Source organism: Diabrotica undecimpunctata, chromosome 2 (genome assembly GCF_040954645.1).
Source record: "Diabrotica undecimpunctata isolate CICGRU chromosome 2, icDiaUnde3, whole genome shotgun sequence".
NCBI lineage: Eukaryota > Metazoa > Arthropoda > Insecta > Coleoptera > Chrysomelidae > Diabrotica > Diabrotica undecimpunctata.
This window is the reverse complement of record NC_092804.1, coordinates 33,755,661-33,774,061: the sequence shown is the minus strand read 5'-3', so window position 1 is coordinate 33,774,061 and position 18,401 is coordinate 33,755,661. Positions and strand designations below refer to the sequence as shown.

The 18,401-nt window shown below is 32.3% G+C and overlaps 1 protein-coding gene across 4 annotated transcripts in view; it reads left to right on the top strand.

The window, feature by feature from the left end:
• The first annotated feature begins 244 nt into the window (after positions 1-244).
• Positions 245-18,401, top strand: part of LOC140434391 (NADH-cytochrome b5 reductase 3) — a 35,359-nt gene continuing 17,202 nt past the window's right edge. Inside the window, exons 1-2 of one of the 4 annotated variants that reach the window (XM_072522594.1) lie at positions 245-488; positions 14,844-14,892. In XM_072522594.1, the coding sequence (XP_072378695.1) occupies positions 14,875-14,892 (18 nt within the window). In that variant the 5' untranslated portion in view covers positions 245-488; positions 14,844-14,874. Of the gene's footprint in view, positions 626-14,843; positions 14,893-18,401 lie in introns of all 4 variants that reach the window. The other 3 variants (XM_072522592.1, XM_072522593.1, XM_072522591.1) reach the window with 3 other exon arrangements.

Sequence of the window (18,401 nt, the reverse complement as noted above, 5' to 3'; positions counted from 1 at the left end):
TAATAGAATACTTATGTTGTTCCATGACTGCCATGGAATTCAACATAGTTTTAACTTTTAATTTACATACAAATTACAAATTGATAAACAAAAAACTTTACATATTATGAGTCCACGTCCACATAAAGCAATAAAAAAATATATAACTTGAATAATGAATAAAATTAATATAAAAAAAATTTATCTTCATAGATTATACATTTTAAATTAGACATAGAAGCACATGTGCTTATCTTATGTACCTGAATTGTCACTTTCCCTTTTTTGTCACAGATGTTTTTTATAAGATAAATATTAAAGCAAGTTAAAGGTTGAAACAAAAATTAAAAAAATATACTGTGTAAATAGTTCTTCTGAAATACTTTTTATGTTAACAGAAAATTAAAGTATATTACGTGTCTGTCCGAGATAGTTACATAAACTTTCATTAATCGCGGTTTGATGCTCGCGATTCTGATTTGCTGAAGATTATGAATACATTGAGTGGGGTAAGTTCAATGTCATTAATAAATTAAGACCACAAAAACCAGCAGTTATTTTTATTATTTAGTTAGGTGTTTCTTGAGTGGTTGATTATTTTTGTAATTTAAGTATATATTGTGTAATGGATTCGGGAGAGAGCCAGGTAAATTATTCTTATATTCGTAATTTGTCCCTGTTAAATAAAACAATAACCACAATTATGAAATAATTATAAATATGTATGAGCTATTGTTACTAATTAAATTGAAATCTGTTAAATTAGTATGCTAGTTAGTGTATAGAAGGACAACCGGCTTAAAATACAAGGTACACTAGATTTTTAAAGTGTATTATTTTTTTTTATTTAATTAATTTCTTTCTTCTATAAGAGTATCATGATGTGTAGTTATTTTTTTGTCATAGTGAAGTATTTGAATGAATTTAGATCATTTAGTCAAGATAATCTATTAATATTTAATGTCTTAATTTAGTAATGATCTAACCAGAAGCTTTTATGTAAGTCTTAAAATGGTGTAACTCACTTTTGACTAAAGTTTATTCCTTTACCAAATTCCCATCAGTAAACATGAGCACGTGTTGATATTCACTGTCTCATTCGTCAAGAGGCTATTAAATATAATTTATTAGACAGATTCTCATGTTACAGATCCCAACTTGCCATCATCTTAAATTCAAATTGTATCATGTTGATTTTTAAGTTAATATATTGTGTTATATGTATTTATGTTATAGTTATTGTTAAGTTATTTACTGGTCGTGTTATTTTTTAGAGTTTAGTTTAATTGTGATATAATGATTAAATTTCAAGAAATTCTTACACTAACAGTTTCAAAAGTAAATATTTTTAAAAATCATATGATACATAGGTCGTACATCAGTACGACCCTGTTTGGCTTACACATGGTTCTATTGATGATTGGGAATTTGTAGAATGAATAGGGTTTATAGGTATTTTTACCAAAAAACTTAATTTGTTTTAAAACAAAAGTTTTAACCTTTGAATAAGATCTTGTAATAATGTTCTTTTATTCAATTGAATAGTATTAATTAATGTAACCTTTATTTGTTTATTATTTTATTGTTCTTCAGTTAGTTCATTTTACAATCTTTAAGTTTGTTGTTAAAATCTAGGACTCAAGTTTTCTCTTTTTTTTTGGTCTTTGCGGGACATAAATTTGACATAAAACATTTTTAAATTTAACATATTTAACATAGTTTATCATATTCTGTGAATTCAGTTCTTAAACTACATTTAAACCACAAAATTAAAATTTAAATGTGGACACCCACATATGGGTAATAAGTTCATTTCCCTATGAGTCTTGCTAACCATACATGGATCACACATGCATGCTTTAGTTCTATCCTAATATATTAATTTATATTTGTTTTACTTTTACTGGTGGTGGAAGAAAGAAACCTGTTGTCTAGTAATCTAAATAGGCCAAGTCTTGGACCACAGCCTACTGTTTCTACAGTTTATAATTGGAAGCAAGTATTGCTTTCACACACATCTGAATACCATTTAATGCCTGGGAAAATGTTAAGCATGATAAAGCATAGAATACTAACATTTCATGTTGTAACATTTTTCACTTTTTCGCCATTTTTAATAGTTTTCTTTTATGTCGGAGCAAAAATAATTCCGTATTCTTCTTCTTGGTCTGCCACCTACTCTTTGTAGATTTGGTGACTTATCTCATGCTATTCATACTATTCTATCTGCTGCCATTCTACTAATGTGTTTGTTACACTCCTTTTTCCGTTTTGCTACCTATCCATTTATGTCTTCTATATTGCATGCTCTTCTTATGTATTCGCTTCTCTCCCTATCCAACAGACTTTTGCCTGATATTCGTCAGAGTATTTTCATCTCTGTTGTTTCTACTAGTAGTCTCGTTTTAGATGTGTCAGAATATTGTCTACGTCTTGTATGTTAATATAGGTCTAATTGCTGCTTTACAGATTCTTGTTTTTGTGTTTTGTGTCTTGTCTTAGGTGTTTGTTCTTCCAGATTGTGTCATTAAGAGATCCCGCTGCTTTACTTGCTTTTAAGCTTTATTCTTCTTTAACATCTCTGTAACTAGTTATATCTATTCCCAGATATCTAAACCTTGATTCCTGCTTCATTATTTTCCCATCAATTTCGATTTTACATCATAGTGTATATTTAGATGTTGTCATAATTTGGTTTTTTCTGATATTATCATATTGTATTTCTTGGCTATTGTATTGAAGATATGTGTTAATCTTTGGAGCTCGTCTTCTGTCTCGGCAATTAATGCGGCGTCATCTGCATAACATAATATTTGCATTTCTTTGTTCCCCATTCTGTAACCATGACCTTTACATATTGCTTGTATTACTTCGTTCATTATTATATTAAAGAGAATTGGCTTAACGAGTCACCCTGTCTGACTCCGCTTTGTAGTGGTATACACTGTAGTTTTCCTTTTATCTTTGCCTATATCCAATTATGTAAGTAGATGTTTTCGATGGTTTGTATAATATTGATTGGTATGTTTCTTTTATACAGTAGGTGTAAGACGTCTATGACTTGGATGCAATCGAAAGCCTTTGTCAGGTCTATAAAACATAGATATGCTGGTTTATTGTACTCGATGGCCTTTTCTGTGATTTACCTTAGTACAAATACGGCGTCTGAATCCTTGTTGTTTATCTGATAAAGTTGTTAGTTTATTGATTTTGTTGGTTAGGACGTTTTTGGTGAGTTTAAGTGCGGTGTTCAGTAGATTTATACGTCTATAATTGTTGGGGTCTTCTTTATCTCCTTTCTTGAACATTGGTATCATTATGCTGTTTCTCCATGCGTCTGGTATCTTGCAGTGCAATATTAGTTTTTGTATAAATTTTGTCATCTCTAGGGTTATACTTTCTCCTCCGTGTTTTAAAAGCTCGTTGGTTATTCTGTGTGGTCCTGGTGACTTTCTATTTTTGAGTGAACTTATGGCCATCTCTACTTCCTGAAAACTGATTTCTATTTCGTTTCTTAATTTAGGTATGTTATTTTGATTATTATCACATACGTGATTATTATTTTCCTTTCCTTTAAACAGTATCTTTCTCATTCGTTTGCTGGTATGGTATTGTATTCCTTCAATTCTGCCATTTCTTACTGTTTGTTTCTTATGAATTTCCATATTTGTTTTTGTGTACCGTAGAAGTCACTTTCCATCCTTTTTGTAAACTGTTCCCAGTGTTCATTTTTTGTTCTTCTTACTAACTCCTTTTGTATTTCGTGTAGGCTTCCCGTTTCTCTTTACATTTCTCTTTTATTTCTTTTCTGAACCATGGTGTATTGCTGTTGTTTCTTTTGTTCAGTATGACTTTGCGTTTTCCTAGAGCTTCTGTTGCTGCTTCTTCAATGTTGTTTTTAATTTTCTCCCAGCTCGCGTTTATATCTTCGATGTCGTCGATTTGTTTCAGCTGTATCTTCTGTGCTAGCCTCCTTTGGTACATTTCTCTTGTAGAGTCGTTCCACAGTGATTCTACATTGAATTTTTCCTCGGTGATTTACTGTAGAAAATATTTTGGTGTTATTTTCATTCTTATTTTTGGTAGTACTAGTTTGTGTTCACTCCCTGCGTCTGCTGAGTTTAAAGTTCGGATATTTAGAATCCAATTTATACTGGAACTTATGGTAGAAAAATGTATTGATTCTGAGTTCGTTAAAAGCACAGAGATTAGCCATTCCATTTGCGTTAACATGGTTTTCATTAAATCTTTGTTTTACTCCAGGAACTATTTCATTTCGGATTCGTATTTCCCTCACTCCTGTATACTGTTTAATGTGAGTCTGGAAAAAGTAATACGTATTTAAAAAATCAACCACCGGTTCAATATATAACAGACCAGTGCAAATCCTTGCATATGTTGATGATATCAATATTGTTGGGAGAAGGGAAAACGCTGTACGAGAGGCGTATGTAGCACTAAAAGAATTGGCTACAACAATGGGTTTGATAATAAACACCAACAAAATGAAATACATGAAAATAAGCACGCAATCACAAATCCTACGACCACTTGTTATAGAAAATAACGTCATAGAAGCTATTAACAAATTTGTACATATGGGAGCGCTCGTCAACACTGAAAATAACACTAACGCAGAGATAAACCGCAAAATTTGCACGGTACACAGGTGCTATTTCGGGCTCAATCTCCTTCTGAAATCCTCAATTATATCAAGAAATACAAAGGTAAAACTCTACAGTAATACGCTCAGTCATAATATATGCGTCAGAGACTCAAACACAAAGTAATGAAAACGTGTTAGGATGTTTCGAAAGAAAGGTGCTAAGGCGAATCTATGGAGCGGTGAATGACAATGAAGTGTGGAGATCACGAACTTCAAACTTTATAGAATACTTATACCAGGAACTAGACGTCATAAAATATATTAAGGTATGACATCTAGAGATGTAATGCGAATGGAACATTAATGTTAGCTTCCACTATCGTTTTATAAACGTTTTTGGCAATTTTGCGGATGGAACAAAATGACCCAGCTAGAAAAACGCTCCTTGATAGACCCATTGGTCAGAGAAGAAGAGGAAGACCCAGAACAAGGTTCCTTGATAACATCGGTGAAGACATGAGAAATATGGGAATACGTGCTTGGCTGAGGAAGGCGATGAATAGGGACGACTGGTGAGAAATTCTTGAGGAGGCTAGAACCCACATAGGGTTGTAGAGCCAGAACGATGATGATGAAAATGGGTGGGCCAAGTTATGCGGATGGATGAAAGAGATCTTGCTAAAATAACTATGCTAAATAGGCCGGGCGGAAGAAGAAGGGAGTGTTCTAAACTCAGATATCTGGAGAAACAGTCGGAGAAGACAGACATTCGACCAGGGAAGGATGACAGAACGTTTTGAGGCAGGCCAAGGCCTTGTAAAGTCCTTGCAAACACCCTGCTAGAAAGAACCAAAATATACATAGAAGAAATCGTTGAGAATTATAAATGCGGATTTAGACCGGGCAGCTCTAATATTGACCAGATATTCACAATAAAACAGATAATGGAAAAATGCTGGAAGTTTGATCGTGAGCTTCATCAGATGTTCATAGATTTTAAACAGGCATTTGATAGAGTATGCAGGGTTAGACTGTGGACAGCGATACAAGAACTTTTTTGGGCTTTCCAAAAAACTATTTAATTTGATACGAATGTGTATGGTACGGTTACGATGTAAGGTGAGAATTGGACAAAAGTACTCGGGAGATATTTGAAATAAACAATGGATTAAGACAGGAGGATGCACTTTCACCACAATTCTTCAACTAGCTCTGGAGCACATAATCAGAAGTGCATAAACCGACTACAGTATTCCATCGAGAAGGACTAAATTTACTGTTGGCATTTGCAGATGGTATCCGTCTAAAGTAGGAAACACCAGATTAAGGATGAAGGAGACTGTCGTCAGGTTCGAGAAGGAAACAGAGAAGATGGGGTTCCTAATCGATGAAAACAAAACCGAATATATGCATATGAGCCGCAATAACCGAAACAGATGGAATCGGGACTGAACATTACCATCGATGACTTTAACTTTGAGCGCGTCAGAGAATTTAAGTATCTTGGAACAAAAATAACTGAAGAAAACAATAATGGATCACAAGAAATATAACAAAACATACAAAAATACAACTATATAAAACAGTCATACGACCCGTAGTGAAGTATGGTAGCGAAACGTGAACGATAACAAAGAGCAAATACGTGTTTGGGAAAGAAAAATCCTAAGGAAGATCTTTGGGTCTGTGCTTTATGGAGCAACAAGAGAATATAGGATAAGAACTAACAAAGAGCTCGAAGAACTATATTCAGACGCTAACATAATAAAAGAAATAAAGTCCAGAAGACTCCAGTAGGCGAAGGCATTCTGACGAAAGAATAGTAAGGCTGGTAGCGGAAGAAGCCCCAACTGGAAGATCACGGGGACGACTTCGACTCCGGTGGCGAGATAATATAGCAGGAGACCTTAAAGCTAAGACTTAGCGTGAAGAATTGGATGTAGATTGCTCAAGACAAAGAGAAATGAAGACATGTTTTCAAGTCGGCTAAAACCCACGAATGGTTGTAACGCCACGGATTAAGTAAGTAAGGACAAGATTCACGAAACACTAGAGCTTTTCATCTCCGCATATTTAACTCTTTATTTTGGAAATATCAAGAGTGATATTTCAAGACATAAATCATGAATAATGTGAGAAATAACACGAATAGATTCTATGATCGCAAAGAAAAGAGTTTTACCTTTTTACGTTTCTGTCTAGTGCTGTTATATCCGTGAGGTTATGGGCATCTGCATATGCTTTTGCCAAAATTTATCTGCAAAACTTTTATCGTGATGCTGATGTTTGCGAGCTTATTCTCCATTCTTTAGCTCTTTATTTTCTTAGAAACCTGCGAAATTCCGGACATTTCATTGTTGTATTTATATGTCTATCCTCCTAATGGATATTTAAATGACTCATTTGTTATTTGTTTGCCTTACATCTTCTTCTTTTCCTCTTTTACAGTGTTTGGGGGTTAATACAGACCACTAGATAAATCAACATTTGATAATGATTGATACAATATAGATTTTTTGCATCATTGCTTACTATTATCGGTAGATAATAATATGTTTTAACAATAATTATTCTTTATGTGTTTCGTTATTTTTGCTAGCAGCAATTTTCGATTTGAAAGTCGAAACATTAAAAAAAGTTTGTTGGGTTGTTGAACTATAAAAAATTACTAACCAGCTTTATTAAGAAATCCCATAATTTTAGAATCTATTTTAAAATTATCCGCATAAAATTTAATCAGAAATACCAGTACCTAAGGTCAATTCTAGCAAGTCATATTTATCTGTTTCTAAACATGAATTCCAAAAGTTAAAAAGCAGCTGAACACTACGTAATACTTATCTGTTATCTCGTATAGTAAAACACGTTTTTATGCTATTGTCAAGCTTACAAATACAATTAGAATTTGAAAAGGCCATTTAGGTAAAAATAATTACAGGTCAATGTCGAGAAAGACAACAATGTTAGAAAATTGTATTTTTGTATTTGCAAATCTTAACTAAACTTATACTGTACATATATAAACATTCCTATAGACGAAACTCTAATAAACATTCTATAGATATATATATATATATATATATATATATATATATATATATATATATATATATATATATATATATATATATATATATATATATATATATATATATATATATATATATATATATATATATATATATATATATTGTTGTGATCTGCTTTATGATGTTTTATTATTAATTAACACTAATTTAATTAATCCAATTATTTAATTAATTAATTCACTAATTTATGCAGAGTCATACAAATCAATTACTATTAAAAATTCTGAGGGTGCCTTTTTAATTTTACTTTAATCAGTTTACTTTATATATCTCTTCTAGTGGGTTCAGTATCTCCTAGTTGCTCATAATCGGGATAGAACAGGAAACGGAACTAACATTAAAACAACATAAATATGCACACAAATTATTATTTATTTTCAATAAGCAATACGATGAATATTAATAAATCACTTTTGTGGGCAATTATCTTTCCCAACAAACTCCTATACTCTAAATTTAATTTTAATTACAAACTATCTATTGATCTGTTTTATAATAATATCTACTAAAAAAAAATGACCATATAAAAATATAATTTATTCACAAAAAAAATAACTCTTTGAAACTTGGAATCTTAGTTCGTATGCTTATATTTGGTTTTATCTTTAGAATATCTTAAAATTTTCTTTCAGTCAAATTATTTGACTGACCTTTATTTTTTTACACCAATGATGTCTCCTCTCGATCAAACCACAGTTCCTTCCTTGATTGATTATGTCCGGCTACCATCAAATCTTTCCCGTTCTCAGCATCGATCCAAACCGCATACCAGCAAACTACTCCTCCGAAAACACAAGCCAAGCCTCTTTTGAGCGGTACTCTTTATTCACAAATTCTCCTTTCTTTCTCAATTATATCTCGTGGACTATGCAGACTCAAAAGAGGTATTAATCTTCTCGATTTTGATCTGTTCTCAGCTTCCACCTTTTTCACTAACAAACGAAAACACTGGTACTCAGATTGACTACACGAAAACACGTCTTCTCTTCTGGTCTGCCGGTAACATAATAATTCTTTCAATCTCTCCCAGACAACCTTCTCAACTCTCTCATTCCCACCATTCCTTTTTAACCAATCATAAGCATTCATCTTTCCCACTTATTTTCGATTTAGAAAATTTCCAACATGATATTTAAAACAAATAAACTACTTTCACTCAAATTACTTTTCAGAAACCATTAACAATTTTGCCTTTTTCAACAGAAATAAGTTTCCAAATTCTTGTTATCTCATATCTAAATCTAATTCTTATTTACTTTCGAAAAATGCCCACCGCAAAATACAATTACAAGTTTATTCCTAAATCTATAATTATACGGGTTCCATTGTCCTTTCACTATTCACTCAGTCTTTCACGGAAAAACTCGTCAGGGTCCCGTCACGGAACAATGTTTTCTCTTATTCTAACTATTACAAATAAGTACAGGGTTGTATTTTAACTTATATGCCCGCGGTATATTAAAATAATAAAAAAAATCTTTATTCTATTTCTGATCGATAAACTGATCCATAACAATATATATATATATATATATATATATATATATATATATATATATATATATATATATGTATATATATATATATATATATATATATATATATATATATATATATATATATATATATATATAGAGCTGAAAGTATCTTTAGTAAAAAGATAAAAAAAGTATCTAAGATACTAAAAGTATCTTAGATACTTTTATTTAAGATACTTTTTGGTTCATTTAAAAGTTACTTTTACTTTAGATACTTCTTAAAAGTATCTAGTATCTTTTATCTTTAAAAGTATCTTTAGATACTAAAAGTACCTTAGATACAAAAAAGTATCATAGATACAAAAAAACTATCTTAGATACTTACTCAGGACCTGAGAAATAGATACTTTTCATGATCCGACAAACTTCGACCTGTCGCGCCGGCCGTAGCGGGAGAGACGATGTGTATTGTTCTTTGCATCCGGCCCGCAGCATTATCCGTTTATCTCGTTGGGTGTGACTCGTTGGAATTCCATGTTGGAAAACAAGATCGGCTCAGAGATACTGATCTAAATTATTTAGCAGAATTATGCCAAATACTAAAACCGTTTGCTTTGGCACTTGACATTCTTCGAGGCGAACAAAATATGTACTACGGTTTCCTTCTACCATCAATCGCAAGCTTTGTTTAAATTGAAAAGCTTAAAACCAATAAGTTTAAATATGTGGAACCTATTTTGAACGCTCTGACAGTATCTTTAAACTCCAGATTTGAAAAACTTCTTAAGTTGACTAACCAATCTGCAATAATTGCTGCAGTTACTAATCCTTTATTTAAAACACGTTGGCTTACTGCATTTCGAGGAATCAGGAATATCGAAAATGACATTAGTGAAATTAAGGATTTGGTAATTACAGAAGCTATAAAAATTATGAAGGAAAATGAGGAACAATTAAAACAATTTGATGTAAGTACAAATATCATTAGTACTGTAATGAAAAGTAACAAAATGCAAAACGACTTCTTTGAATTTGATATTAACTCCGAACACTCCGATCTTCAAACGCAAAACGAAAACACTGGCTATACTGATTTAGATTATAAACGACAAGCTGAGCTGCAACTATTACAATATTTGGCCGATTCTGAAACCAACATACAAATGTTAAAAAAATATAATATTATAGAACAATTATTTAAAAAGTTCAATAGGCCATTACCTTCTTCTGCAGCTGTTGAAAGAATGTTTTCTTTTGCAACTTTTATTAATTCACCCCTACGTCATGCCTTGTCTGATCATACTTTTGAAAATTTAGTTTTACTAAAAGCTAGTGGTTATACTAACTAGTTATTAGCTACCAAAATGTTACTATTTTTTTTATCCTATCCTATTGTGTTTAAAAATTTAATTATGTTGAATGTTCTGTTTTTAATGCATAATGCATCTTATGCTGTTTTTAACACACGAATTTATGTTTATTTTATATTGTTTTGAAAATTTAATGTTGGATTTTTGTTTTCAATACATAGTTATTAGTTTGTAATAACTTAACGTCTTTTATTTCTTTTCTACCCCAAAGCCCAAAGTATACCATTTCAAAGTACCTGCTGGCTTAAACTAAAATTGTATGATAATTTAAAGGGTTAAAATGATGTTTTTAAAACAAAAGTATCGACAATCTACTGTAGAGTAGTAGAGTACCGAGTACCTTTATATTATACCCTAAAAGTATCTTAGTTACTACAAAAGTATCTAAGTATCTTAGATACTAGAAAAGCATCTAAGTATCTTAGATACTTGAATGTATCTAAGATATTTTTACTCTAAATACTTTTCCGGTATTTTGTATCTTTAGATACTTTCACAAAAAAGTATCTCAGATACTTAGTATCTTAAGATACTTTTTGCCTCAGGTATCTTAAAAGTATCTAGATACTTTTAAAAAGTACCTTTTAATATATATATATATATATATATATATATATATATATATATATATATATATATCATATATTCACTCTTTACAAACATTCCTATAGACGAAACTCTACTAAACATTCTGAAAACTAAATACAGTATCCAGCAAAACCACTTATCTCTCATTAAACATTGTATGTCCAACACTTATTTTATCTTCCAAAATAAATTCTACAGGCAAATAAATGGAGCCTCAATGGGCTCCCCACTATCTCCAGTAATGGTCAATATGTTTATGGAAGACTTCGAGACCCGAGCACTATCCACATCAATGCTCAAACCCACATGTTGGCTACGATATGTTGACGATACATTCTTCATTTGGCTCCATGGCGGGGATGCTTTGGTGTCTTTTCAAACCCATCTGAATGGTATACATCCTAGTATCCAGTTCACGATGGAGATAAAACTGATTCATCCTTACTGTTTCTCGACGTTATCATAAAGAAAAACCAATCCTAAGATTTTCATCATTCTGTTTATCGAAAACCCACCCATACCAATCGTTACTTGCATGCCAACTCTCATCATCCACATTCACAAATTAATTCAGTCTGAAATACGGTCAAAACTTAATAAAACCAAATAAACATCTGCATTCAAATTGCCGTCGAAAAAATATGCGCCAACAATATTATTGTCAACAATCCCAGCCCAAACAACTTTTTGTGGTACTCGCATATAACCTTAAAACCATTGTGGATTTCCGGACTCCAATAGCATGTATTTTATTTATTAACGCTTCGATTTTGCTTTTTCATATGTTAATGTTGCTTCATCAGAAAACAGGATACAGTTTATTACGTTTGTATCTCTTCCAAGCAAATTTGCAATTATTTTTTGGTGCTGTATATTATATTTCCGTAAACTTTGTTTTTTAAATAATCCCACAACCAAAAGTTTAAGGTGGTTAAATCTGTACCACATAGTTACTTACACCAAGTATTGGCAATCGATGATTATCATCGCAGATTAGCTTTTTGTCAATGGCCTCAGCAGCAAGATTTTTTTTTTTCGATTATGTGCTTTTTGGAGATAAGGCTACATTTCACAAAACTGAAACAGTGAATCGGCATAATTTTCCTTACTATGCATCAAGCAATCGCTACTTAACAGTCATAGTCAAACTTTTGGGGTTGTATTTTTAGGGAATATGTGATTGGCACACATTTTTTTTGACCGCCGTGTGAATGGTGTTATATATCTAGATATTCTGAATAATCCGTTGCCACTACTACCGCAGAATTTTCCACTTAATATTGAGATTGAGGTTTTTGAACGAAGGTACTCCAGTTCATCTCACTGCTCTTATTTACAATCATCTAAATAATATAGCTTTCCTGTGAGGAGGATAGGCAGAGTATAACCAACTGTTTGGTCACCGCGATCATTGAAATTGTCAAAAATTGAATTTAATGGGCTATATAAAAAGCTTTTACACAAGAAGCTTCTAACAACCCCAGATGATATGAAAAATAGATTAAGAAAAGCTTTAACTTACAAATTTTAAGAAATGTGGCTCGGTCATTTGAATATCGGTTGCAAATATGCATAGACGTTGGAGATGGACATCTTGAACATTTACTTTATACTTATTTCCTTAATATCACATTAATTGTTACATTAATTGCATACTGTTACGGTTATATTTTGTATTAGTTATTATTTTAATGAATAAAAATAATTTTGTTAAGTATATTATTATACAAGGCTGTTATTTATACTTATAAAAATTGAAGGTATTCACGAAATTTGAAGAAAACTAAAAATGTCTCGGAAAGTAGTTTAAGTATAGGAAATGATTCATACAAATGAAAGCGTAACATAAATAAAATATGAAAAATTGTAATATAGGGTTGTACATTTAAAAAATATGAAAAAATCCTCATTTTGTTTTGTAGTTCACCCTGTATACTAATATTTGTCATAATTGTTGTTAATTTAAAAACTAGAACATATTGTTCTAGTTAGTTCAACCAGCATACGTGTGCTTTGTAGATTTAAAAAGTGCTTTTGACAGGGTGAAGCGAAACGACATCTTAAATTTATTACAAGCTGAACAAATAGACCATCAGATAATAAGGACAATTAATGAAATTAACAAGAACAACAAGACCAGACTTATAATGCCAACAATCGAAACAGAATGCATAGAACTAAAAGGAGGAATCCGCCAATTAGACTCGCTCAGCCCATTGTTATTCAATATGGTGATGAATCAAATAATTCACGAAGTAAGAAAACGACACGCATACCACATGGGAGCGCATAAAATCACGATACTATGCTATGCCGATGATGCAGTACTAATTGCTGATAACGAAGATGACCTACAAAGGCAGCTCCACACCTTCAATATCACAGCAAACAAACTTATGAGAATATCAGTAGAAAAAACTAAATGTATAGTGATCAGTAAATAGCCGCGTAGATGCAAACTAGAAATAGAGGGTAAAATTGTAGAACAAGTAATGAAATTCAATTACCTAGGAGTAGAGATCACTAGTGACAGGGATGTAAGAACCGAGACCACAAGGCAAGCATCAAAAGCGGCAAGAGTAAGTGGTTGCCTTCTAGAAACCATATGGAAAAACAAATATCTGACCATGGAAAGCAAAATGAAAGTATACAAGACAACAGTAAGACCAATCCTAACATATGCAGCGGATACAAGGACCGATACAAGAAAGACGAAAGAACAAATCAACAATATCGAAATAAAAGTATTAAGACCAATAGCGGGCATATCATTAAGAGACAGACAAACCAAACAGAAGTATACGCGAACAATGCAAAATTCAAAATATTAACAGGTGGATAAAAACAAGAAAAAAAACTGGAACGAACATGTAAACCGAATGGGACCAGATAAATTAGCGAACAGCTGTAAAAACAAGCCGTATAGCAGAAGACCCGTTGGAAGGCCGCCAAAAAGGAGGAAAGATAATGTACAGTCAAAAACGACTGAAACAGAATAATATACAGACAAACAGGAGTAATCCTAGACGCACGAAGAAGAAGAACATATTGTTTACCTGATTATGTAAAATGAAGAATTGTGTATTGCTTCTTTATATATTTTATTTCATAGCGATATCGAAATAAAAATGGCCATAACTCATTAAATACCCTCTAATAATGTGGAACTTCATATTGTAAGAACAGGGATTATGAGAGGAATATAAAGATGAGAAAATATACAGGGTGTCCTATTTAAAAAATTGTATGTTTGCTTTACCACGTAATTATTAATCACCCTGTAGAATTCGGTATATCTTCCAAGTCTGAAGAATATGATTGCCTACATTTTTTCTAAATAACTTTTTTGGATATTCTGTACCATAATGGAATTATCAACAAATGATTAAATATTGTTCGAATATCCAATTAGGTTTTTTTTTTCGGAAATTGTCTGGCATAAACCGGTCGTACTGAAACCAATTAGCGGAGTTTGATCGAACACCCTAATCTGAAAAAGCTTATTATATGAGAATTTATCATATATTCATAATGCATAACTAACTTAACATATACTTGATATAAAATATATATATCAGCTTAATCTGATAATATAATTACATTAACATGTTGAAATAAATTTTTTATTGATTTTCTCTCAAGAGTTATATGAAACTTTGCTAAATATATTTGCAATATTGCTTGACAGTGAATGATTTCATAATACTAAAATATTGATTTTTGCTTTTTCTAGTTGTGAGAACAATTTACTACATCCGAAGATAATGTCTTCTTCTCACTTGGTGGGTAAATGTGTGACAGTTTTAAGTTTAAGTGCGGCTTTGGCTTTTACTAATAACACAGGCCTGCAAAAAAATGTTTTTTGAAAGTTGTTTGAAATTTGATAACTGACTTTTATTTACTTTTCGGCGCTGATTTCAAAAATGTTAACCATTTTTGAAATCAATTCAATCTCTTAAGTTCATAAGTACTTGTAATAACGGTTTCGCTTTCTGTCGAAGCTTCTTTTACTGCTTTTCCGGCTGTGGACTCGTTAAGGATCATCTCTTTTCATCATCCAGCAGTAGTCTGGTCTCATGCTCACGTTCCATCTTCCTTGGTATCTTCTTTCCACTTCTTTGATGTCTTGGTGAAATCTTCACTGACATCACCAAGGTTTGTCGAGAAGTAGTCAAGATATAAGTGGAGAAAGTCAACTTTAATGCTCATATTACAAGTTTCTTAAAGTTGTCGATCATATCTACGACGATTGTCTTTTAGTTTGGGTCTCTTTTGTTACCTAGGAAACCGGTAACAACTACTTTAAAAGGTCCATGCTGCCTTTTCATTTGTTTCCATTTTGTCCACAAAGTTGGTATCTGTCATTAGTTTTCTAATGTCTGGTCCGACAAGATTCCTCCCTTTAGATTTGCTGTGGATAAACCAGGAAACTGTCCTCATATATCTAAAAACACTCTCCTTCTTTAGTCAATATCTTGACAAATTGTTTCATCCGTCCCAAATTAATGTTAAGTGGTGGAAGTAACACCTTTTTGGGATCCACTTTTCTTCTTAACATTTTTAACCCCCTACTTGTAAGCTTTCTCTCAAGGACCAAGCTTTTTTTATGTAGTGTGCTTTTTGTCTCTACTGTCCCATTCACAGAGAAAGTAAGGGGACTTTGTATAGCCACTTTATTGACCAATCAGCATTGAAATCACTTTTAAATCACCACGTAGTGTCCATTTGTGGACATAGAGGAGAGGAAATAGCAGAGTTTGCTTAAAACCAGTTCAAGGTTTTTGTAACATTCTTTCAAGTGAACCGAATGTCCAACTGGTGTAAAAGCATACATATTGCCATTGTGTAGAAGTACTGCTTTAAGGCTTTTTTTGAAGAATCAATAAAAAGTCTCCTCTCATTTGGGGCATATTGTAGTTTGAAATGTGCCATAAGTCCAGGAACATCACTGCAAAACATCAGGTCATCTTCTTGGGTGAAAAAAATACAAATTCCTTTTCCCTACATCGATACCAAGAAAAGGATGTATCCGGAGCCAACATGTGTTTATTTTTCAATCTAGATCCTAAAACTTCTGCCGATTCTTTAGAAAGGTCTAGGTCTCTTACTAAATTGTTCAGTTCAAATTGTGAGAATGGAATGGGATAGGTTGTGCCAGGATCGTAGCAATCACTGTCTTCTTCACTATCACCTTGCTGATCAAATGGCTCGTGATCATCATGTATATCATCCAAAGAATCTGGAGGAGAGGGTATTGGCACTTCGGGTCCATGAGGGAAAGGGCAAATGGCTGGTTGAATTTTAGGGTAAGAAATATCATTTTTGTTTCTCAAATTGAAAACTCGTACGTTGCAAGAACAAAAATAGCAGTAATCACTATGATTTTTGGGCTCCCTCCTCCAAACCATTGGTATTTCAAAACGTAAGGACTTTTTACGTGCTTTTTACTTTGAAATCATGGCCTTAGTTCTTCAACACACACTTAACAAACTTTGTGTGGGGTCCAGGCTTATTTTGATCGCCTAACTTTATACCAAAATAAGCGAAATATACTTTTTCAGCGAAATCGGAAACGTTTCTTTGTTGCTTTTTATCGGTATAGTTACCGCAAATAGTGTGAAGTATTTCAGGATGATTCTTATTTTACATAATAATAGGCTATGGTCGCTACCTACATCTGTTGAGTTGAGGCAGCTTACGTCGATTATTTTTGATGGATGTGTGTATCTGTTGGCTATAACATAATCTATCATAGATCTTTGTCCACGGGTGTTTTTGAATGTATATTTATGTTGGTCTTTGTGGTCTAAAAATGTGTTGTTTATTCTAAGTTCGTTATTCGTGCAAAAGTTTATCATCAGTTCTCCATTAGATTGAACTTGTTTGTACAAATTTGTTGACGAGTTTCCTTCCTGTCGCGTTTTTCCAATCTACTTCTTGGGGTACCCCCTTATAAGCCATGATGTTCCTCCTATGGCTTCCTCGGCTACTTCTCTTATTATTTCTCTTATATACCTCCACTATTATTTCCACATGCACTCGACATCATTTTGAGTTAAGTTTTCTTCCACTAACTTGTTCAGTAAGCTCTTGGCATGTAGCTACCTGGGGCTTTGTACTTCAAGTCACTCTAAATTATATTTCTCACTGTAGATCGCCCTGTTTTTAAACTCAGTAATTATTCCTCTTTAAATTTTATATCACAGTCCTCTCGATTCCTTTTGATTCGTGGGCTTTTGATTTTTGCATTTTGATCCACTATTATTAAGACCTGGGTCCACTATCTCATTTGACTTTGGTGTTTTATTATCTCAGACGGATCCATTTACTTTTTATGCTTTTAATACTATACCCACTCTAGTCATCTTGCTTTCATAAACCTTCATTTTTGCCCAATTACCTTATCTGTTTCTTTATTGGCATTCATCCTTGTTGCCATACATTCGTTATTTTTCGTCGAAGAAATACTGATCTCAACGATTTATTTGTTATGGTTACAACTTCACCATCGTTTTTGTTAATGCAGTTAATTCCATTGCTAAAGTAATAACTAGTCTGATTAGCGTCTACTATGTTGTAATTTTGTCTTTTGATTTTTCAAAATATTTAGATTTGATTCGTTTATTTTCTATAATAATGATTCATTTTTAAAATATGCATTAGTTTTTATGTAACACAATTTCACATTTGCTTCTGGCAAATAATAAGATTTGGATGAGTTTCTAACGCTTTTATGCCAAAAATAAAAATTATTCTGTATTAATTATGAACACAGTGTGTGTTTGTATTTTTAGAAATTAGTACAGCTGAACTGAATAGACATAGACGACATTTCTTATGGTGGGATAGTAAGATAATTTATTTGTAGAAAAAATATATTTCTTGATACTTTTTCAAATATTTCCAATATTTACTTTTTTTTTTAATAACGGATTGATTACGGCTGTCGCCGCTTCTCCGCCCCCAATTTCCATCTTTTTCTGTCATATGCAGTTGCCTCTTCTAAGTCTCTTGCCGCCATTGCTTTATCAATATCGTTGCGCCAACTTCTCTCTTTCTTCTTTCAGGAGGGATCCATTCCAGTACTCTTCTAGGCCATCTGTACTTTGGCATTCTTTTAACATGTCCGAACATGTCTTTCTATATCATTGATATTTATTTTATTGATATTTATTTATAATACAATATTTACTTTCTTGTATTAATATTCTCCTCCTTTTCGCCCCTCTCCTTTATTGACTATTCACGTGATGTATCAATTTTTTTTTATTAACTCCAATTAAAACTACAA